Source organism: Carcharodon carcharias, chromosome 20 (genome assembly GCF_017639515.1).
Source record: "Carcharodon carcharias isolate sCarCar2 chromosome 20, sCarCar2.pri, whole genome shotgun sequence".
NCBI classification, from domain to species: domain Eukaryota; kingdom Metazoa; phylum Chordata; class Chondrichthyes; order Lamniformes; family Lamnidae; genus Carcharodon; species Carcharodon carcharias.
The window spans coordinates 67,022,791-67,046,408 of NC_054486.1; the positions used below are offsets into that span (position 1 = coordinate 67,022,791).

Sequence of the window (23,618 nt, forward strand, 5' to 3'; positions counted from 1 at the left end):
TGTGTTTCTGATTTTCATGAACAGGAGGTGTATGTAGGAAAAGAAACCATGTGCACTGTTGATGGGCTACATTTCAACAGCACTTATAGTTCCCGAGTGAAAGCTTTCAACAAGTCGGGAGTGGGTCCTTACAGCAAGACGCTTGTCCTACAGACTTCAGAGGGTGAGGTTTCATCACAGATACTTTAAGAATATCTTAAAACCGTTTTTTTTTTGTATGCTCTAAAATAAGAAGGAAGTTGTGTTTTTTTTAAAAAGTCAAAATATTAACACAGTATTGTAAAGTAGCTCATTTCAGCAAAATATAGGTTGTGATAAATTGCCATACTCAGTATCCCAAGTATTCATGGATTGTAAACTGTAGAGAATTACTGCCTTGCACTAATGAAAAGTAAGCCTTTTAGTCATATCTGAAAAGCATTTTGTTTCGATTATATATGAAAATGTTAAATTCTTTGAGCTAAACTGTGTGGTGAAACCTTTTGTATGATTGTATTTTGTACTATGACATTGACACTGCAGCATCTTTTTTTAAAGACTCTGTAAAACTAATTGTATTAGCATGGTACATTTTGATTTGCCAAGCATTGGAAGGTTTTTTCTAAAGAAATCCCTGTTGTATTTTGCAGATATCACCTGTCCATACAATCAGTGTAAGTTAGCCACTATTCTAAATGTCTTGCTTTAGTGGCCTGGTCACTGCTTATTTGTTTGTTTGTCTGCTATTGAATTGTAATATTGCAGGTATGAAATGTCAAAAGGGCACAGGAATATTGTTAAACATATTTGGTGGAATAGAAAAATAAACTACTTGTGTAATTCAAAGATTGTACTGTTTTGGAGCTCAAGTACATAGCAATCTAACATTGTGTGTTTTGTTCCCCTTTCGCCAAAGTGTTGGATTACACTAAGAATTTTGTTTGTCGGCTTTTTATGACCAAACAAACACTGCAGGTAGATAGAAATATTTTAAGCTATCTTGTGACAGGTTAAGAACAAGTGCACTAAATTTTATGTAGTAAGCATGTAAGCCATGTCTTTAATGCAGGAAAGACAGCTGATTTGAAGTTATTTTAGCTAAACAGTATATTGAGAATATTTGTTTATTGTGGGAATTCCCCTGATGGCTCAGTGGGTGTTACTGCTTCCAAGAACTTCAAGGTTGACTGTGATCTTTGCTGAACTGGATAATTGCAGCCAGGGCAGCAGGGATGGTATAGTTGGCTCCATTGTTCTCTGAATAAAGAATGGAAAATTGAGCCAGGATTTCCACTCTTGATTGCAGCCTAGCAACCCTTACTGGAAAGTGCTCATGTGGATATCAAGTAAGGAAAGAATTAGATTTCAGAAAGATACCATTGCAATTAAGTAGCCAGCTAACGCTCTTTTTAAGTATGTTAATGAATATTCATCCGCATACACGCCAAAGGAAGACTTGCATTTACATAGAGTCTTAACGCATTGTTCAAAATATTGCCAGTGTTTAAATGTGATGAAAACAAAAACAGAATTACCTGGAAAAACTCAGCAGCTCTGGCAGCATCGGCAGAGAAGAAAAGAGTTGACGTTTCGAGTCCTCATGACCCTTCGACAGAACTGAGTGAATCCAAGAAAGGGGTGAAATATAAGCTGGTTTAAAGTGTGGCGGGGGGTGGTGTTTGGGTGGGGGGAGAGAAGTGGAGGGGGTTGGTGTGGTTGTAGGGACAAACAAGCAGTGATAGAAGCAGATCATCAAAAGATGTCACAGACAACAGAACAAAATAACACACAGGTGTTAAAGTTGGTGATATTATCTAAACGAATGTGCTAATTAAGAATGGATGGTAGGGCACTCAAGGTATAGCTCTAGTGGGGGTGAGGGGAGCATAAAAGATTTAAAAATATTTAAGAATAATGGAAATAGGTGGGAAAAGAAAAATCTATATAATTTATTGGAAAAAAACAAAAGGAAGGGGGAAGAAACAGAAAGGGGGGGGATGGAGGAGGGAGCTCAAGACCTAAAGTTGTTGAATTCAATATTCAGTCCGGAAGGCTGTAAAGTCCCTAGTCGGAAGATGAGGTGTTGTTCCTCCAGTTTGCGTTGGGCTTCACTGGAACAGTGCAGCAAGCCAAGGACAGACATGTGGGCAAGAGAGCAGGGTGGAGTGTTAAAATTGCAAGCGACATGGAGGTTTGGGGTCATTCTTGCAGACAGACCGCAGGTGTTCTGCAAAGCAGTCGCCCAGTTTACGTTTGGTCTCTCCAATGTAGAGGAGACCACATTGGGAGCAATGAATGCAGTAGGCTAAGTTGGGGGAAACGCAAGTGAAATGCTGCTTCACTTGAAAGGAGTGTTTGGGCACTTGGACGGTGAGGAGAGAGGAAGTGAAGAGGCAGGTGTTACATCTTTTGCGTGGGCATGGGGTGGTGCCATAGGAGGGGGTTGAGGAGTAGGGGGTGATGGAGGAGTGGATCAGGGTGTCCCGGAGGGAACGATCCCTATGGAATGCCGAAAAGGGGGGTGAAGGGAAGATGTGTTTGGTAGTGGTATCATGCTGGAGTTGGCGGAAATGGTGGAGGATGATCCTTTGAATGCGGAGGCTGGTGGGGTGATATGTGAGGACAAGGGGGACCCTATCATGTTTCTGGGAGGGAGGAGAAGACGTGAGGGCGGATACGTGGGAGATGGGCCGGACAAGGTTGAGGTCCCTGTCAACGACCGTGGGTGGAAAGCCTTGGTTAAGGAAGAAGGAGGACATGTCAGAGGAACTGTTTTTGAAGGTAGCATCATCGGAACAGATGCGACGGAACTGAGAGAATGGGATGGAGTCCTTACAGGAAGCAGGGTGTGAGGAACTGTAGTCGAGGTAGCTGTGGTAGTCGGTAGGTTTGTAATGGATATTGGTGGACAGTCTATCACCAGAGATTGAGACAGAGAGGTCAAGGAAGGGAAGGGAAGTGTCAGAGACAGACCACGTGAAAATGATGGAGGGGTGGAGATTGGAAGCAAAATTAATAAATTTTTCTAAGTTCCAATGAGAGCATGAAGCAGCAACGAAGTAATCATCAATGTACCGGAGAAAGAGTTGTGGAATGGGGCCGGAGTAGGACTGGAGCAAGGAATGTTCCACATACCCCATAAAGAGACAGGCATAGCCACACCTTTTATTTGGAGGAAGTGAGAGGAGTTGAAGGAGAAATTGTTCAGTGTGAGAACAAGTTCAGCCAGACGGAGGAGAGTAGTGGTGGATGGGGATTGTTTGGGCCTCTGTTCGAGGAAGAAGCTAAGGGCCCTCAGACCATCCTGGTGGGGGATGGAGGTGTAGAGGGATTGGACATCCATGGTGAAGAGGAAGCGGTTGGGGCCAGGGAACTGGAAATTGTTGATGTGACGTAACGTGTCAGAGGAATCACAGATGTAGGTGGGAAGGGACTGAACAAGGGGAGAGAGAAGGGAGTCAATATAACGAGAAATGAGTTCTGTGGGGCAGGAGCAAGCTGAGACGATCAGTCTACCGGAACAGTTCTGTTTGTGGATTTTGGGTAGGAGGTAGAAGCGGGTCGTCCGAGGTTGGGATACTGAGGTTGGAAGCTGTGGGAGGAAGATCTCCAGAGGAGATGAGGTCAGTGACAGTCCTGGAAACAATGGCTTGATGTTCAGTGGTGGGGTCATGGTCCAGGGACAGGTAGGAGGAAGTGTCTGTGAGCTAACACTCAGCCTCCGCGAGGTAGAGGTCAGGGCGCCATACAACAACAGCACCACCCTTGACGGCGGGTTTGATGACAATGTCAGGGTTGGACCTGAGAGAATGGAGTGCAGTAAGTTCAGATAGAGAGAGATTAGAATGGGTGAGAGGAGCAGAGAAATTGAGACGACTAATGTCGCGCCGACAGTTCGCAATGAAAAGATCAAGAGAAGGTAAGAATCCAGAGGGAGGGGTCCAGGTGGAGGGAGAATATTGGAGGTGGGTGAAAGGATCCGTTGAACGGGGAGAGGACTCCTGCCCAAAGAAGTGAGCCCGGAGACGAAGACGGCGGAAGAAGAGTTCAGCATCATGCCGAGCCCGAAATTCATTGAGGTGAGGGCGTAAGGGTATGAAACTAAGTCCTTTGCTGAGCACTGAACATTCAGCATCGGAGAGGGGAAGGTCAGGGGGTATAGTGAATACATGGCTGGGGCTGGGATTGGAAGATGGGTTGGGGACGGAGGGACAGGTAGGGGTGGAGGGTCCTAGATGGATGTTGGTGTCGATGAGTTGTTGGAGCTTGCGTTCCTTAGCACTTGAGAGAAAGTGAAAAAGTTTCTTGTTGAGGCGTCGGATGAGACGAAGAATACAATGAAACTGGGGGCACACGCAGCTTTGAAAAAGGGTACAGCAGTGCTGCTGGAGGGAGAGGTCGAGTGTGTTCATATGGCGGCGCATGGCACTGAGTGTGGATTTCAGAATATGACGGGAACAGCAGTCCGAGAAACGTTTTATGTCCCGGAGATACCTGTAATCCTGGGTGGGTTCGAAACATGAGGGCTGGAATTTCAGTTGAAATCCACATGGGGTAAGTCGGAGACGGAGACAGTCACTGAGAAAGGAGATATGGCTGTGAAAGCGGGTTTTAGTAAACACCTTGTCAAATACGAGGAGAGAAATGGAAAGCAATGAAGGTGAGCAAGGCAAAAGAGAGATACGGAAATCTTGTCGCAGAGACGAACAGAACTTCTTCAAGGAGGTAGGCATTTCTTGAAGAGCAGTGGCAATCAATTAAACACAGAGATAAAAACAAAAAAACTGCGGATGCTGGAAATCCAAAACAAAAACAGAATTACCTAGAAAAACTCAGCAGGTCTGGCAGCATTGGCGGAGAAGAAAAGAGTTGACGTTTCGAGTCCTCATGACTCTTCGACAGAACTGAGTGAATCCAAGAAAGGGGTGAAATATAAGCTGGTTTAAAGTGTGTGGGGGGTTTGGGTGGGGGGAGAGAAGTGGAGGGGGTTGGTGTGGTTGTAGGGACAAACAAGCAGTGATAGAAGCGGATCATCAAAAGATGTCACAGACAACAGAACAAAAGAACACATAGGTGTTAAAATTGGTGATATTATCTAAATGAATGTGCTAATTAAGAATGGATGGTAGGGCACTCAAGGTATAGCTCTAGTGGGGGTGGGGGGGCATAAAAGATTTAAAAATATTTAAGAATAATGGAAATAGGTGGGAAAAGAAAAATCTATATAATTTATTGGAAAAAACAAAAGGAAGGGGGAAGAAACAGGAACGGGGTGGGGATGGAGGAGGGAGCTCAAGACCTAAAGTTGTTGAATTCAATATTCAGTCCGGAAGGCTGTAAAGTGCCTAGTCGGAAGATGAGGTGTTGTTCCTCCACTTTGCGTTGGGATTCACTGGAACAATGCAGCAAGCCAAGGACAGACATGTGGGCAAGAGAGCAGGGTGGAGTGTTAAAATGGCAAGTGACAGGGAGGTTTGGGTCATTCTTGCGGACAGACCGCAGGTGTTTTGCAAAGTGGTCGCCCAGTTTACGTTTGGTCTCTCCAATGTAGAGGCGACCACATTGGGAGCAACGAATGCAGTAGACTAAGTTGGGGGAAATGCAAGTGAAATGCTGCTTCACTTGAAAGGAGCGTTTGGGCCCTTGGACGGTGAGGAGAAAGGAAGTGAAGGGGCAGGTGTTACATCTTTTGCGTGGGCATGGGGTGGTGCCATAGGAGGGGGTTGAGGAGTAGGGGGTGATGGAGGAGTGGACCAGGGTGTCCCGGAGGGAATGATCCCTATGGAATGCCGATAGGGGGGGTGAAGGGAAGATGTGTTTGGTGGTGGCATCATGCTGGAGTTGGCGGAAATGGCAGAGGATGATCCTTTGAATGCGGAGGCTGGTGGGGTGATAAGTGAGGACAAGGGGGACCCTATCATGTTTCTGGGAGGGAGGAGAAGGCATACGGGCGGATGCGCGGGAGATGGGCCGGACACGGTTGAGGTCCCTGTCAACGACCGTGGGTGGAAAACCTCGGTTAAGGAAGAAGGAGGACATGTCAGAGGAACTGTTTTTGAAGGTAGCATCGTTGGAACAGATGCGACGGAGGCGAAGGAACTGAGAGAATGGGATGGAGTCCTTACAGGAAGCGGGGTGTGAGGAGCTGTAGCTGTGGGAGTCGGTAGGTTTGTAATGGATATTGGTGGACAGTCTATCACCAGAGATTGAGACAGAGAGGTCAAGGAAGGGAAGGGAAGTGTCGAAGATGGACCACGTGAAAACGATGGAAGGGTGGAGATTGGAAGCAAAATTAATAAATTTTTCAAAGTCCCAACGAGAGCATGAAGCAGCACCGAAGTAATCATCAATGTACCTGAGAAAGAGTTGTGGAAGAGGGCCGGAGTAGGAGTGGAACAAGGAATGTTCCACATACCCCATAAAGAAACAGGCATAGCTGGGGCCCATGCGGGTACCTATAGCCACACCTTTTATTTGGAGGAAGCGAGAGGAGTTGAAGGAGAAATTGTTCAGTGTGAGAACAAGTTCAGCCATACGGAGGAGAGTAGTGGTGGATGGGGATTGTTCGGGCCTCTGAGGAAGAAGCTATGGGCCCTCAGACCATCCTGGTGAGGGATGGAGGTGTAGAGGGATTGGACGTCCATGGTGAAGAGGAAGCGGTTGGGGCCAGGGAACTGGAAATTGTTGATGTGACGTAAGGTGTCAGAGGAATCACGGATGTATGTGGGAAGGGACTGGACAAGGGGAGAGAGAAGGGAGTCAAGATAACGAGAAATGAGTTCTGTGGGGCAGGAGCAAGCTGAGACGATCGGTCTACTGGGACAGTTCTGTTTGTGGATTTTGGGTAGGAGGTAGAAGTGGGTCGTCTGAGGTTGGGCGACTATCAGGTTGGAAGCTGTGGGAGGAAGATCCCCAGAGGAGATGAGGTCAGTGACAGTCCTGGAAACAATGGCTTGATGTTCAGTGGTGGGGTCATGGTCCAGGGAGAGGTAGGAGGAAGTGTCTGCGAGTTGACGCTCAGACTCCGCGAGGTAGAAATCAGTGCGCCAGACAACAACAGCACCACCCTTGTCAGAGGCTGATCGTCAACTCGCAGACACTTCCTCCTACCTCTCCCTGGACCATGACCCCACCACCGAACATCAAGCCATTGTTTCCAGGACTGTCACTGAACTCATCTCCTCTGGGGATCTTCCTCCCACAGCTTCCAACCTGATAGTCGCCCAACCTCAGACGGCCTGCTTCTACCTCCTACCCAAAATCCACAAACAGAACTGTCCCGGTAGACCGATCGTCTCAGCTTGCTCCTGCCCCAGAGAACTCATTTCTCGTTATCTTGACTCCCTTCTCTCCCCCCTTGTCCAGTCCCTTCCCACCTACATCCGTGATTCCTCTGACACCTTACGTCACATCAACAATTTCCAGTTCCCTGGCCCCAACCGCTTCCTCTTCAGCATGGACGTCCAATCCCTCTACACCTCCATCCCCCACCAGGATGGTCTGAGGGCCCTTAGCTTCTTCCTCGAACAAAGGCCCGAACAATCCCCATTCACCACTACTCCTCCGTCTGGCTGAACTTGTTCTCACGCTGAACAATTTCTCCTTCAACTCCTCTCACTTCCTCCAAATAAAAGGTGTGGCTATGCCTGTCTCTTTATGGGGTATGTGGAACATTCCTTGTTCCAGTCCTACTCCGGCCCCACTCCACAACTCTTTCTCCGGTACATTGATTATTATTTTGTTGCTGCTTCATGCTCTCGTTGGAACTTAGAAAAATTTATTAATTTTGCTTCCAATCTCCACCCCTCCATCATTTTCACGGGGTCCATCTCTGACACTTCCCTTCCCTTCCTTGACCTCTCTGTCTCAATCTCTGGTGATAGACTGTCCACCAATATCCATTACAAACCTACCGACCACCACAGCTACCTCGACTACAGCTCCTCACACCCCGCTTCCTGTAAGGACTCCATCCCATTCTCTCAGTTCCTTCGCCTCTGTCGCATCTGTTCCGATGATGCTACCTTCAAAAACAGTTCCACTGGCATGTCCTCCTTCTTCCTTAACCGAGGTTTTCCACCCACAGTCGTTGACAGGGCCCTCAACCGTGTCCGGCCCATCTCCCACGCAACTGCCCTCACGCCTTCTCCTCCCTCCCAGAAACATGATAGGGTCCCCCTTGTCCTCACTTATCACCCCATCAGCTTCCGCATTCAAAGCATCATCCTCCGCCATTTCCACCAACTCCAGCATGATGCCACCACCAAACACATCTTCCCTTCACCCCCCTTTTCGGCATTCCATAGGGATCGTTCCCTCCGGGACACCCTGGTCCACTCCTCCATCACCCCCCTACTCCTCAACCCCCTCCTATGGCACCACCCCATGCCCACACAAAAGATGTAACACCTGCCCCTTCACTTCTCTCCTCACCGTCCAAGGGCCCAAACACTCCTTTCAAGTGAAGCAGCATTTCACTTGCATTTCCCCCAACTTAGTCTACTGCATTCGTTGCTCCCAATGCGGTCTCCTCTACATTGGAGAGACCAAACGTAAACTGGGCGACCGCTTTGCAGAACACCTGCGGTCTGTCCGCAAGAATGACCCAAACCTCCCTGTCACTTGCCATTTTAACACTCCACCCTGCTCTCTTGCCCACATGTCTGTCCTTGGCTTGCTGCATTGTTCCAGTGAAGCCCAACGCAAACTGGAGGAACAACACCTCATCTTCCGACTAGGCACTTTACAGCCTTCCGGACTGAATATTGAATTCAACAACTTTAGGTCTTGAGCTCCCTCCTCCATCCCCACCCCGTTTCTGTTTCTTCCCCCTTCCTTTTGTTTTTTTCCAATAAATTATATAGATTTTTCTTTTCCCACCTATTTCCATTATTTTTAAATATTTTTAAATCTTTTATGCTCCCTCCACCCCCACTTGAGCAATACCTTGAGTGCCCTACCATCCATTCTTAATTAGCATATTCGTTTATATAATATTACCAATTTTAACACCTATGTGTTCTTTTGTTCTGTTGTCTGTGACATCTTTTGATGATCCGCTTCTATCACTGCTTGTTTGTCCCTACAACCACACCAACCCCCTCCACTTCTCTCCCCCCACCCAAACCCCCCACCTCCCACACACCTTAAACCAGCTTATATTTCACCCTTTTCTTGGATTCACTCAGTTCTGTCGAAGGGTCATGAGGACTCGAAACGTCAACTCTTTTCTTCTCCGCCGATGCTGCCAGACCTGCTGAGTTTTTCCAGGTAATTCTGTTTTTGTTTTGGATTTCCAGCATCCGCAGTTTTTTTGTTTTTATATTTAAATGTGATGAAGTACTTCTGAAATACAGTGACTGTTGTTGTATAGGCCAATATCATGCTCACAAGAGAGGAGGGAAGAAAATATTAAACACAAGCATTTCTTGCAGATGAGATTTTTAAATAAATGGAAAAATTTAAATTCCTACGCCTAATACTGTATATATCGAGATTATACGTTTTCCTATTTGCACAAAGTACATGCTGTACATACTCTTGTTCAAAAACTGAATGAATAGCGGACTCCAAAAACTTCACAATATAAAACTAACATGGCTAATGTTACCTCTAGAACTAAGTTGCAATCAAAACTTTAGTCCTGACTTTTCTGGGCTCATATGCCATTGTGTGAGGATTTTTTACAGATCACTCAGCAGAGTTTGAGTAGCTTAGGATTGCTGCTGAAACCTCAGGAGCTGAACCTGGTGACCAACCAATCCTGGAAGTTATAGTGGGAAAGGACTACCCATAGCAGCTTTTAGGATGTTTTCTGTGATGGTTCTATATAAACTTTGAACTGGATAGTCTGTACATAATCAAGTTGCCAGAGATTATCTTGAAAGACCTCCAAAAATGATTTGGCAATCATCACAGAGCCTCTGAGTTGACCGTTTCAAGTCAATGACCTTTCAACGTGAAGCGTTAACTCTGTTTCTCCCTCCACAGATGCTGTCAAACCTGTTGAGTATTCCCAGTATTTTGTGTTTTATATTTCAGATTTCTAGCATCTGCAGCATTTTACTTTTGTGCAGAACTTCAGTTCAGTATGGTCAGTATTTTTCATTGTCCTTGAAATTGTTAATTATTTGGAGAGTTAACATGACAAATGGTGTATGTCCTCTTAAGATCATCAGAAAAAACTTTGCCACAAATGTTTTAGTAAATAAGATTAATTTACTTTTGTATTGCACTCAAGTAGCACATTATCTCTCAAATGCCTGAATTTGCTCTGAATTTCTTTGAAGTAAAATGACATTTGGGGGTACTTCTTTTATCTAAATATCAACACAACAAGATTCAACAAAATAACCAATTAATCTGGTTTAGGTGATCATTGCAAAATGATGGACAGGCCATCAGGAGTGTTTTGAACAGTGCATGATATTTTTAATGCAACAGCTCTGTGCCTCAACAATGCTGGAATGTTTCTGCATTGAGTTCCAGCCTAAACTGTAGATAAGATTTTCTCCTGCAAGCTTAGTTTTTTTTTTACCTGTTTGTTGCAATCTTGCCATTTGAGTGAGTTGTTCCTTCAGTTCATTTGACAATAAACAACACCGTTTTGCCCCTGTTCAGGAAGCCAATTAATATACATTATGGAAAATCTGACCAGCAGGTCATAATTTAAATTTTGGATGTAGCTAATGTACATGGGGACAAATTCTGTTTCAGTCATTATAATGCAAGATGATTATTCATTTCCCGTGCCCTATGTTGTGGGAAATTATCTTGTTACAAGTTCCAATCTGGAGTAAGCAAACAATCACAGGAACCTAGTATCAAAATTGCTAAGCGTTTAATTCAACTGCTGAACAACAATAATCGACCTCTAAATAATACTGACAACTGGAAAATACTGTTCAGAATGCAGGTTTACCAGATCATTATCCTGGAGGAGAGTCCAGGAGTGTCTACCAAAGTGAATTTGACAGTTGCTAAAGTTATGATCTTTTCTGTTTCTGTGCCTGGTTTCTGTTTCTTTTTCTTGGCAGCAGATGGAGGTTTGAAATGAACTGTCAAAATGTCTGTTTAAACAGCAGGCTGGACTCTTCATCACAGTTAAATTGAAATGGCCATGCTAACTTTTACTAAAACAATACTTTCTCTTGTGATAGTTTCAAAACTATTCTTAAATATTTGCCTGCCTTTGCCAAGGTCAGGGGTAGGGGGAGGAGAAAATGCCAGTTAGAAACCAATTCAAAGGAACCCCAAGACAGAGAAGCAAAGTGATGCTGCAGGAAAATTATGCAGCAGTGCAAATCTTGACCCACTGTGTGACTGGGGGAGTTGGAGATGAGGAGGCTGCCCTGTTTCGCAGGTCAGGGGACCTTCCCTAAAGGACTGCAGCCCACTGCTCCTGAGATTATAAACAAGTTCGACACATTAACTATCTGCATAACCAGAAACATGCATAAAAGAAGACAGCATATTCTTACATAACCTGGTAAGGTAAGACAACCCAACATTAGTGCAAGAGCAAAATACTGCAGATGCTGGAAATCTGAAATAAAAACAAAAAATGCTCAAAATATTCAGCAGGTCTGGCAGCATTTGTTCTGATGAAAGGGCATTGACCAGAAATGTTAACTATGTTTCTCACTCCACATGCTATGCATTTCCAGCATTTTCTTGTTTTTAATGCCAATATAATGGTGTATTGAATAGGTGGCTTAAGATCACATGCCAAGTGCTGTCTGTCTCTCAGGTCAATAAGCATGCCCATCTTACCACCATGAATTAAGAGTAGAGTTTCCCTCAACAGTAGCTGGTGAAAAAATGAAAATACAAAAATACTCGAATCAAGTACAATATGGCCGAAAGCTATGCCACAAAATCAAGGGACAAAACCGATCAAAATATCACAACTCATTCAGTTTGAATGCAGCCAATCTTCTGTTTAAGAGAAACGGAAAGGAAGAAGTTTGTAAATGCATTTATTTAAAATGAGCCTCTGGTAATATATTTTGAAGCAAAGCACAGAAAACGTGGAGGAATGAAAAGCCTTCCTCTCATTTGCATTTTGGTTGCCTTTTGTGGTCAACAGGCTGAGGGTTTCAAGCCCCACTCTAGAGACTTGAGCACAAAATATAGGCTGACACTCCACTGCAGTACTGAGGGAGTGCTGCACTATTGGAGATGCTGGGCGGCATTTAATTCTCCATCTGGAGGCGGGCTGGAAGGCGGAGGGGCCCAGTATAATCAGGCACAAACATGTGGGGTAGAGACTCTACTGCCTTTCCGATCCTTCTCCCTCCCTCCCCCTCCTCCTCCTGATTAAGCCCAGGGTGAGAAGGGTTGAGGACAGTCTTCCCACCTGGAAGCCAATTGAGGCCCTTAAGTGGTTGCTTCATCTTGCCACTGCTGGTATGCCTGGGGGTGGGTGTCCTCCTACTTAGGCAGTACATGCCTCATGGAAAGACTGCTTGAAGCAAGGACTGTCCACACATGAAGATCCCCACCTGACCTTAATGCTAACCATCCTCCTTCCACCACACCCCCTCGCCAGGGCCTCCCTTCCTGGTCACAGCGAGTCCGCCCTACCTACCTTCACTCCCGGTTCCAGCGACCATCCTGCAGCCCAGGCCACCGGCAGTGACCACCACTCCAGTGGTACTGCCAGTACTGGTGAGTGGCTGGCCTCTTGAATGCAGGATGTACTCCGGGCTCAACGAGGAACCTGAAGCCAACCATCTAAGTGCCTGATTGGAGCAATGGTCCGGGTGGGGGCTGTGGAGTGGGCAGGGTGCTCTGAATGGCTGCACAGGGTCGCCACCAGCTCTCCAGCTGGTGGACAGGCCCACTGCCACATGCATTGAATTCCATCTGCTGTCTTTTGGGCAAAATTTCTAACAGAGACCCTTCTGCATTCACATGCATGGCAGTATTTCAAAGACTGTCAGTGTACTCTCCTGTGCTCTGGCCAATATTTATCTCTCAAATATTATTGCTAAAATGTCTTATCTGTTTATTATCATATTGCTGTTTGTGGGATGATTATGCAATTTGGCTGCAGACTTCCACATAAAAACCACAACTAAATTTCAAAAGTACTTCATTGACTAGAAAGTGTTTTGGGACTTCCTGAGGTCATGAAAGACATTATATAAAATGCAAGCCTTTTTTACAAAGCATGAGTTTCCCAAAATACCAGAATAGTCTGGACTAAACGAACTGGGCCCGTGGCCTCAGAGAACTTTGACAGCGAGTCTTCCCCAGTGCTTCTGTAACATGGGACACTTGAATCACTGCAATTCCTGTGGTGGAAGAGCAAGGGTCTGGCTGTGAATTGGCGAGCTGCTGGCTACAGTGAGGCAGATGGTGGCTGATTGGCTGCTAGTAGATGACTAGGTGGCTTCTAGTGTAATTGGGTGAATGCTGATAGTGTGATATAGTGATGGCTAGCTAAAAGCTAGCTGACTTCTGGTTGTTTTGCTTTCATTGCCTGGTGTTGTGATGGCTGGCTGCACTTTGGGGGTGGTGAAATTGTTGGTTTCTGGTTACTGGCTGATCAGTTTTGGCTGGCTGCGAGCTGATTGTAGGGTCGCAATCTTACTGGTAGTCATGGTCTGTTTCGCTTAGCTACTCATTGGATGAACTCCACCGTTGGGGGAGCACACTTTGTATGTACGTTAAATGTATGTTTAAAAAAAAAGTCAGTTCCAAACAGTTCAAATTCATAAAATAAAATACATTTCCTGAGAGGCCTGCCTTCAGACTGCATAAGAAAAGAAATTTAAATTGCATGTGTGTGTTCTGAGTACCTCTCCTAAAATTGCTGCACAACTGCCTGAGTTCAAATTCGAGACATGGTGTATGTTAAATGTTGCACATGAAGAACAGATTACTTTGGACCTGTAGTTCCCATGGCTTTCCACCACTTCGAATTTTCCTTACCTCATGTCTATTGCAGATACTTTGATTTTGATGATTACACAGCAACCACATTCATATACATTGTGACTACAAGATGTTAGAAGGCAAACTAAATGAATCTTGGGTTTTCTCTTGTCTAGCAATTCCTATGTTTCCATCACATTCTCTTCCTCCCCTCTAGTAGATATTTTGTTATGTCATGTAAAGAAATGCTTCCTGGTTTTGGCCCAACACATTGGCAATAGAGATGTTTGTAGACTGAGCCCTTATGTCCTTTTTAAATATTATACAGATTTGATGTGAGAACTGAAATAAAAAGTCTGCATAAATATATTTTTAGAAAAGCGTTATGTTTGCAAGGTTTTTGAAAATGGATCCAGAAGTCTTTGCCTACACCATGGTACAATCCTGTGAGTTTTAGTTTTTCTTATCCATTAATGAAAGAGAAAATTAATTTACAACATCCAGAAACCAAATAAGATTGACAATCCTGCCGTGGACTATGGTGATACCATGAGTGCTGGTCTATAGAAGGCTTTTTTTTAAACACTTAACAAATACCATGAAATATTCTAACAATTAAGTGAGGCAAACACATCACCAAGTATCCAGATTACTACAACCAATGGTTAAAATATAAATATACCAGAACCTGAAAACAGAAGTTGCATTAAAATCTTTAAATAAGAAAGGCCTTAGCAAAATTAACCGTCACCTTATTTTACAATGCTCACACTAAAATTGTTGCTTTGTGCATTGTATTAATAACATTTGGATTTTTGAATGGAATGACTTAACATGGATTGCCAGTAAACAAGAGCTGAGATTGTAAACCCAACTGGCTAACACGTGTCCTTAAAGGGAAGAGAACTTGCCTGTCCTATCTGATCTGATCTCTCTACATTTGCACTTCCACATTCTGGCTGAGTCAATGCCCTCAATGCAACAGGCAGCAAACATATTTTTCAGCACCACTAGAGATGAGCTCCAAGTGCTGCCTGCCAAGCCCTCTCATCCCAAGAAAAAATTGCAAATAAAATACTGCAATCTTCTTTTCTCTGATTTCCCCATGGCTTAAGTATGTAAAAATACCTTGTGGCTTCCAGAAGGGCTTAAGTATGTACAACATGGGGGTTTTGAATTAATCTTGTCATATGGTTGCCTGTATATGCTTGACTGTACTTGCAATATTGTGACCAAATATAAAATAGCACGCATGGCATCACTCAATGAAAGGAATATCTGCAAAACAACAAATCATACTAAAATATATCCCCAATGAGGGTCCTTCATTTATTTTTTGACGTTATGCTTTTAGTAAAAAAAAACTGCATTTTGTTCAGACATTTATTGGGAAGAGTTTATCTGTGATTAACCAAAATAATTCAAGTCTTGCATTGTTCCTCATGCTGGTGTTAGATCCAGAAGTTAAACATTAATGTGGGGAGTACAGAAAGAAGACAATTCATGGTTTTTAGATTTAAGCTTTTGTTGTGATGCTACTCAATAAACACCAGGAGACTCAGGATCAGGCTTCGATCGTTTATTCAAGTGTATGCAGGGCGATTCGGGCAGTCCAAGACTGAACTCTACAGATTGCAGCGAAATCACCCTTTTATGCACAGTTAGTCACGTACACATACTATCACATGCTAAACAGATGTTCTTTTCTCACGTGTCTGTATATATACCAGGCATTGTTCTCATCCATGCAAGGCCTCCCATATCTTGCTGATTGTGCGGTGTAGAGCCGCATCCCGGACTCAACACCCACACTCTGGCCTTGTCCTTTGTCTTAGTAGCTTGTGTGTCTCATTCCTTACCCTGTCTAGAGTACATCTGCTAATCTTCAGTTCTGCTCTTTTATGCTTATATTTTATTTTTTACTAAAAGACACTTCTAACTAAAATCATTTAACACTTTCACGTTGATGTTGATTTTGTAGTAAAGTTGTCATTATAAAGCAAAGCTACAATTTTTAATTTCATTCTGCTGTATTCACATATGAAGTCATTGTATATTTTTTTCATTGCATAGTGCTTAGTGGATAAACTTATAAGGAGTAGAATGAAAATACATTGACTGATTTTGAACCTGATTCTTCTGAACATGCATGAACAATTATTACTGTAACTACTGAGATTGGTTACTGAACAGCAACCTACAGTCACTTTTCCATAGTTCGTATTGCTGTTTGGTTATATATACTGTTCCGAAATCATGAGAACAGTGTTTATATGCAACATCAGCTGTGCTCATGGTGTATGTTTGCTTTATGATTCATTCACAGTTGACTACATAAAAACAAAGTTTGTATTAGGTGAGCTCCTTACATGTAAAGAACTACTAAATAAACTCTCAAAGCTGCACCAAGAGACTAAGCATTAATTTACCTGTTTCTGCTTCTAAAAGTGAATCATAAATGATTGACTGTTTTGTATGTTTGAAGTGTTTTGGTGTATACTTTGGCACTTAACCATCAGTAAATTGGAAATGTATTTACACTCCATAGGTAAATCTGAAACAAAGTTAAGGATGCAGTTGTTGGTCGAAAGAACCATAGAAAACTGATTTCAATCATGTAAAAATGAATATTCTTTACAGAAGTGTTATATAGAACATTTTATACCAGTATAATGTATAAAGCAATTTTTTTAAACTATGTAAAGGTGAGAAATGAATTCTCAAAGCTTAAAATCAGTTACCTGGCAGTGTTACTCAAACGTGTTCTCTCAATTTTGTTCAATCCAGGAAATGTTCTCCCTCTTTACACTCACCTTTTCTCAATGTTTCTCACATCTTGAGTGGCAACATGGAAAGCATCTGCTTCTTGCAGTATTCCATCTCTGAAGGCACTTAGTCATTTGAATTTAAAGCTAGCAATTTATTACGGATGAGTCAAGCAGCCTGTGACTCTGATCTGAAACCTTGTAAAGCTCATGATTGTTATCATGATTTAATGTTAATATAGCTTCACAGTTTTCATAGAAAATATAATCTTCAGAGTTAATGGCAAATAGCTTAAAATCCCGAAAGGTAATTAGATGAATAATTAACATTTGCTTAATTTCTGAGTTTGTGAGAAGGATTGTATTCCAAACTTGCATGAGAAGCTAATTGAAAGAGACTGTAAAAGGAACTTGAAGGCTACATGTTATCTATTTTCCTGCATCCAGGGTATTTTCAATGCTAGAAGTGTAAGTGCAATTGAAAGAATCATTATGGCCTTCATCTGTCCATCCATCCTTCCCTCCTGAATAGTAACAAATGATTTAGGCAAGGAAAGTGGTATGTCTAACCTAATTTTCTATTAGGTTTTTTTACTTTGATCTTGTCTTAATAAAAACCAGCCATGATACCTTGTTACTTGGCCCCTGCTGTCATTCTTTCACAATTCTGTCACCATCCTGAAAAATGTTGCCCACACTTGTGGAGCAGATGGCAAAAGCAAAACAAATCCCATGTATAAGTGGAACTTTCATAGATCTAATTTTCCATACCTGTGAAAATGTTAAAAGCCTCCAAGTCCTTGGTCATCCTCCCCTTCAAGAGTAAAGGACAGATCTTTTTCTCATAAGCCATCCCTCAGATCACGAATCAGTGTTGTGGCTCTCAACTTGGGTTTCCTCTTAAAAAAGCTATATACTACACAGACAATACTCCCGAAACTATTTCATCACGACCAGATACTATTTTTTGGCTATCTGCTGATATTAAATTAGTGGTTTTAATGTGCATTAGAATCATGGAACCACTGAAAAGTTACAGCACAAAGAGGCCATTCAGCCCATCGTGACTGTGCTGGCTGAAACCCCAGACCCCTTTTCCTGCTGTGTGACTGAAGCATGTTACCACTCTCTGTTCTCGATCTTGTGACTTTGTGTTAAACTCCATGACATCTGTGGCCATTGACCAAGTCCATTCAAATTCCTTTTAAAATATTCCACTTGGTTGAGTATCGTAGGCCATTGCACCTAAATTTGTACTCTTGCTTATAATTAATCCATGGCAGCCCCAGTATCAGCCACTATTGGATTTCAATGATAACTGGTTTCCATTTTTGTACCTATGTGCACATATTTGTATGACACCTTGAACGTAGTAAAACTTTCCTTGGCGCTTCACGGAGAATTATCAAACAAAATTTTACACTGAGCCACAGGAGGTATTAGGGCTAGTGACCAAAGGTTTGGTCAAAGAGGTAGATTTTGAGTGTCTTAGAGAGAGATAGCTCTGGAATTTCTTCCCTAAATATAAGGCCCAACTATCTTCAGCTGCTTCATCAATGACCTTCCTTCCATCATATGGTTGGAAGTGGGGATGTTCGCTGCTGATTGCACAATGTTCACAATTTGCAACTCCTCTGATACTGAAGCAGTCCATGTCCAAGTACAGCAAGACCTGGACAATATCCAGGCTTAGGCTGACAAGTGGCAAGTAACATTTGCGCCACACAAATGTCAGGCAATGATCATCTCCAACAAGAGAGAATCCAACCATTGTCCCTTGATGTTCAATGGCATTGCCATCACTGAATCACCCACTCAACATCCTGGGGGGGTTACCATTTACCAGATACTAGCCATATAAATACTGTGGCTACAAGAGCAGGTCAGAGGCTAGGAATCGTGCGATGAGTAACCCACCATCTGACTTCCCCAAAGCCTGTCTGCCATCTACAAGGCACAAGTCAGGAGAGTGATGGAATATTCCCCACTTGCCTGGATGAGTGCAAGCTCCCACAACACTCAAGAAGCTTGACTCCATCCAGGGCAAAGCAGCCCACTTGATTGCACCACATCCACAAACATTCACTCCCTTCACCACCAACGCACAGTAGCAATAGTGTGTACTATCTATCAGATGCACTGCAGGAATTTACCAAGGCTCCTTTGACAGCACCTTCCAAACCCCCGACCACTGCCACCTAGAAGGACCAGGACAGCAGATAGATGGGAACACCACCACCTAGAAGTTCCCCTCCAAATCGCTCACCATCCTGACTTGGAAATATATCGCCGTTCCTTCACTGTCGCTGGGTCAAAATCCTGGAACTCCCTTCCTAACAGCGCTGTGGGTGTACCTACACCAGATGGACTGCAGCAGTTCAAGAAGCAGCTCACCCCCCACCTTCTCAAGGGCAACTAAAGATGGGCAATAATTGCTGGCCCAGCCTGCGAAGCCCACATCCCATGGGGGGGAAAAAAATTAGGGGTCGCCTTTTTAGGACAGAAATGAGAATTTTTTTGAGGGTTGTGCGACTTTGAAACACCCTGCCTCAGAAGGCAATGGAAGCGAGGTCACTGAATATTTTTAAGGCAGAGGTAGATAGACTGTTGTTCGGCAAGGAAATCAAAGGTCATCAGGTGTAGCTAGCAATGTAGAACTCGAAACACAAAGGGCGGATTTGTCCCAGATTTGCACTAAGTGCAGTAGCGGGCGGGTAAAGTGTCGGCACGTCACTTGTGTTTTGTTGTGAAACATGTTGGCGTGAGAGGGTGGGGATGCGTCTGTTGGGCTGGACTGATAATGATATCCAATGTATTACAATGAGGCTCCCGACATCCGATTGTGTGAAACATGGCCTGCCATTGGTGGGCGGAGCAGACGATTGCAAACTGGTTTCGCGCCATTATGAAAATGATCACGCCATATTGTACGCTAACATCACCAAACATGCCTGATGCTGACAGGCACGGAAAATCCGGGCCAAACAGACCAACCATGATCTTATTGAATGGTGGACCAGGCTTGAGGGGCTGAATGGCCTACTTCTCCTATTTCATATGTAGATGGTACCTAAAATTTGACTACAGAACTTCAAAAGCAAAGGGCCTCCTTTACATTGTCTGATAACAAAACTATGGGGCAGGATCTTTAGGGTGCGGGGCGGGGCCCACTCACCAACACATAAAAAGACACGGGATGATGTCAGGCAGAACTCCCAACGTCACCCTGCATCATTTCAGTTTTCAGGTCGGCAGGGGCACAGCTGAATCAGCTGTGCGCTTGCCGACCTGTCAATGGCCTATTGAGGCCATTTAAAAAAATCATTAACCTCTTTAATGGACCTGCCCGTCCAACCTTAAGGTTGGCGGGCAGGCCAGGAGCCCTGGCGGGTTTCAGAAAAAGCATGCAACCTCATCCACAGGCGGGATGAGGTTTCATGAGGGTTTTTTAAAATTTAATAAATGTATGATTTAAAGTGATGGACATGTCCCAACTCATGTGACAGTGTCACATGAGGGGACATGTCAGGGAAATTTTGTTTTTGCACCTTTACCATTTAAATTTGGCACCGATCTCCCTGAGGCATGCAGATGGGGAAGAGGAGAAGGCCAAGGGTAACTATTTGGGGCATTCCAAAGGAAATTAGGCAGAGGTGGGAAAATGTATCACTGCTGAAAATCCTTTGGCTACAAGAGGAGAACCAAGTGAAAGAAGCCTCACTGAGCTGTACAGCAGAAAACACGTGTTGAAATAGAATGGTGAAGACTGTGTCATGAGGTTGCAGAGATAATGAGAAGGGAAAGAGAAATTCGGATATGACATTGAGTAGGCTGAGCAAAGGTTTGAGAGACCATTCAGCCCCTCAAGCTTGCTCTGCCATTGAATAAGATTACTGTATGGCTGATTTTCTAAATCATCTTCACTTTCCCACTCGAGGCTCACATTCCTTGATGTCCTTAGTACCCAGAAATTAGCATTCTGAATACACTTCCTAGTCAGGGGAAACATCCTCCCAGCATCTTCCCTTCCAAGGGACTAAGGTACAAGAAATTGTGGGTGATTTGAGTTCAAAGGGGAATGACAGCGAACTGGGAATCAGCGATATGGCAAGAGAGGGACTAGTAAATTGGGAACAGGGAAAGAAGACTGGGGAATGGAGGTTAAAAGATTGGAGTTCGGGCAGAGGAGAGAAGGAGATGGGGAGTTGAGGAGGATTGGAAAGTGGTGGGGAAAAAGTAAGGGAGACTCTAGGTTGAGAAGGACAGGGCTTAAGGGGTGGGGAGGAAGAACACAAGTCCTTGACAATTTGATGAAAAAACTTTGGGGAAGGGAAAAGTGGTAGTTTGCAAAGACAGAGGGGTCATAGGTAGGTTTTGAGGGGGTAATGGTGATTTTCAAAGGAATGGAGATAGTACCTGAGGCGGGCCAACTATCTGCAATGTTGATTAGCATGGGAGGAGGCCAAGAAAGGAGGGAGGTAATGTCTTCTAAAGAATGAGGTCAGGGGAACAAGAGATGGACATTGTGGACAACGTCCATGATTGGAGATGGGAGAAGAACTAGAGAGAGATGTGGGTTCATGATTAGAGCAGGGTGGGTTCTGGGACAAGGTTTGACATGGTAGGCATGCAGAGAAGGGAGAAGCAGCAGAGATAACTGACAGGATGATCTTGATCATAATGACAAAGGCCCATGAGCTTGCACTTGAAGATGATAGTAGATGGGACGTGAGAAAGATATTTAAGGCGACTAAGACTATATGCCTCAATGTAGCCTAATTCTTCAATATCCCTAAGTAAAGTGATCCTTGTAAGATTTTGGTTCTGAAAGCTGTGATTAAACACATCACACCATCTGGTATTGAGCTGTGAAGATCAGTGGGGCCTTGGTTCAGATCATAATCTTCTGAGTTGGCTAGATTTATGATTGTTGGCTTACTGCCTTGGGGTTAGGAAGGCAAAAATGTTAGTCTGGGTTGCCCTGCTGAAAAGTGCAGGCATGACTGTTTTCCTGCCAGGTAGACTGTAGCGTAGTAGTAATGTCACTGGTTTAGTAATCCAGAGGCCAGGTTAATTCTCAGGGCAAGATTTCAAATCCCATCGTGGCAGCCAGTGGAATTTGAATTCAATTAATAAAATCTGGAATTGAAAGCCCATCTCAGTAATAGTGACCATGAAACTATCATCAATTGTTGAAATTCTCCCTGGTTCACTAATGTCTTTTTTAGGAAAGGGAATCTGCCATCCAGAAACACAGTAATGTGGTTGACTGTTAACTGTCTGAAATAGCCTAGCAAGCCACTCAGTTCAAGGGCAATTGGCTGCGGGCAACAAATGTTGGCCTTGCCAGCACCACCCACATCCCATGACTGAATAAATGTTTAAAAAGGGCAGAATTGGGCTCCTCTATTCCTGGTTACATAAATTAGTGAGCAATCAATAAGCTATGCTTTTAATGAAGGATGAAGTACCGGAGGCTGCTGGTGTCCATGGAATTTACCGCAGGAATAGCTGACTTTAGGAATGCAATTGAATGGTGATGGGAAAATACACAAGTCAAAACCCTTAATGCAAATGTGGCCCAGTTTAAGTTGTACCCAAATCCTAAATGGGATAATTCAGAACCTGCAGAAATGGTCTAAGTCCACCCTGTTTTAGATTCAACAACTAATTCTTTTGTCCTCTTTCCTGGGATGTGAGTGTTTCTGATAAGGCCAGCATTCATTGTCCATTCCTAATTACTCTTGAGAAGGTGGCGGTGAGCTGCCTTCTTGAACCACTGCAGTCCATCTATTGTAGGGACACTCACGGTATTGTTAGGAATGGAGTTCCAGGATTTTGACACAGCGATACAGTTCCAAATCAGGATTGTGTGAGAACTAAATATTATAACTGTGTTTGGTTTGTTGATTAATGGTGTAGGAAAATTGGTATTAGAATGAAGACTGTCATAATACTGGTTTGAAGTGCTCTGAAATAACCTAGTACTTTCAATACCACTTTCATTCCAGTATTCATATATGCCTTAATTTTATGTAAATTTTGTGTAATGTTGGTCTTAATATCACTTAGTGATCTTTATTTTCTTTTTAAAATGTAAGATTCTTTGTCTTCGTTTTCTCTTATCTTATGCAATTTTATTATGTGGTCTCTAATGTGATTCTGCGTGATGTTATACTCATAGTAAGCATAATGTTCTGTTCTTTTCCAGTTGCCTGGTTTGGTTTTGATTCAGGTTCAGCTCACCCTGACATTTTGTTCTCTAATGACAACCTCACTGTTACCTGCAACAGCTATGATGACAGGGTAGTGCTAGGAAACACCGGATTTTCCAGAGGTATCCATTATTGGGAGCTGAATATTGACCGCTACGACAACCATCCCGATCCTGCATTTGGTGTGGCCCGTATTGACGTCTTGAAAGATGTCATGTTAGGAAAAGATGATAAGGCCTGGGCAATGTATGTTGATAATAACCGAAGCTGGTTTATGCATAACAACTCTCACACTAACAGGTAAAGTAAAATATGATTATTGTTAAGCCTGTAAACGCTGGACTCAATTGAGGAAATGGTTTAGAGGAGTAATTGAACCTAACTGCTGGGGAGTCAAATCGACCTTGAGTTGAAATGCAATAACCACTGAATCAACCTAGGTACCTAATTTCATTTCTCCTGTCCTGATAATGCACTTCCTTTATATCGGAAAAGTGTACAGGTTAACCAAACCGCATGGTACCAACCCTCACTGTGTAAGCAAAAATTAGATGCTCATGCTATCCGGCTGATTTTTAACAAGTCCTAATGAAGGATGACACTTCCTCTTTAACGTCTTGAACATAACCCCTAATACTGATTAAAATGGCCGTTTGAGAATTTCAGTTCCTGTAACTTTAACATGTTCTGAGTTTGCCTATAAAAACACGAAAAGTGGGGGTTGAGAAATTACCATTCAAGCCAGTGAAGCTCATTCCTTTAATAATATATACATCAC

The 23,618-nt window shown here is 43.5% G+C and overlaps 1 protein-coding gene across 1 annotated transcript in view; it reads left to right on the forward strand.

The window, feature by feature from the left end:
- trim9 (tripartite motif containing 9) overlaps positions 1-23,618 on the forward strand; it is a 131,346-nt gene that overhangs the window by 100,493 nt on the left and 7,235 nt on the right. Inside the window, exons 7-9 of the mRNA XM_041214189.1 lie at positions 25-163; positions 630-653; positions 22,837-23,140. Of these exons, the coding sequence (XP_041070123.1) occupies positions 25-163; positions 630-653; positions 22,837-23,140 (467 nt within the window). The remainder of the gene's footprint in view (positions 1-24; positions 164-629; positions 654-22,836; positions 23,141-23,618) is intronic.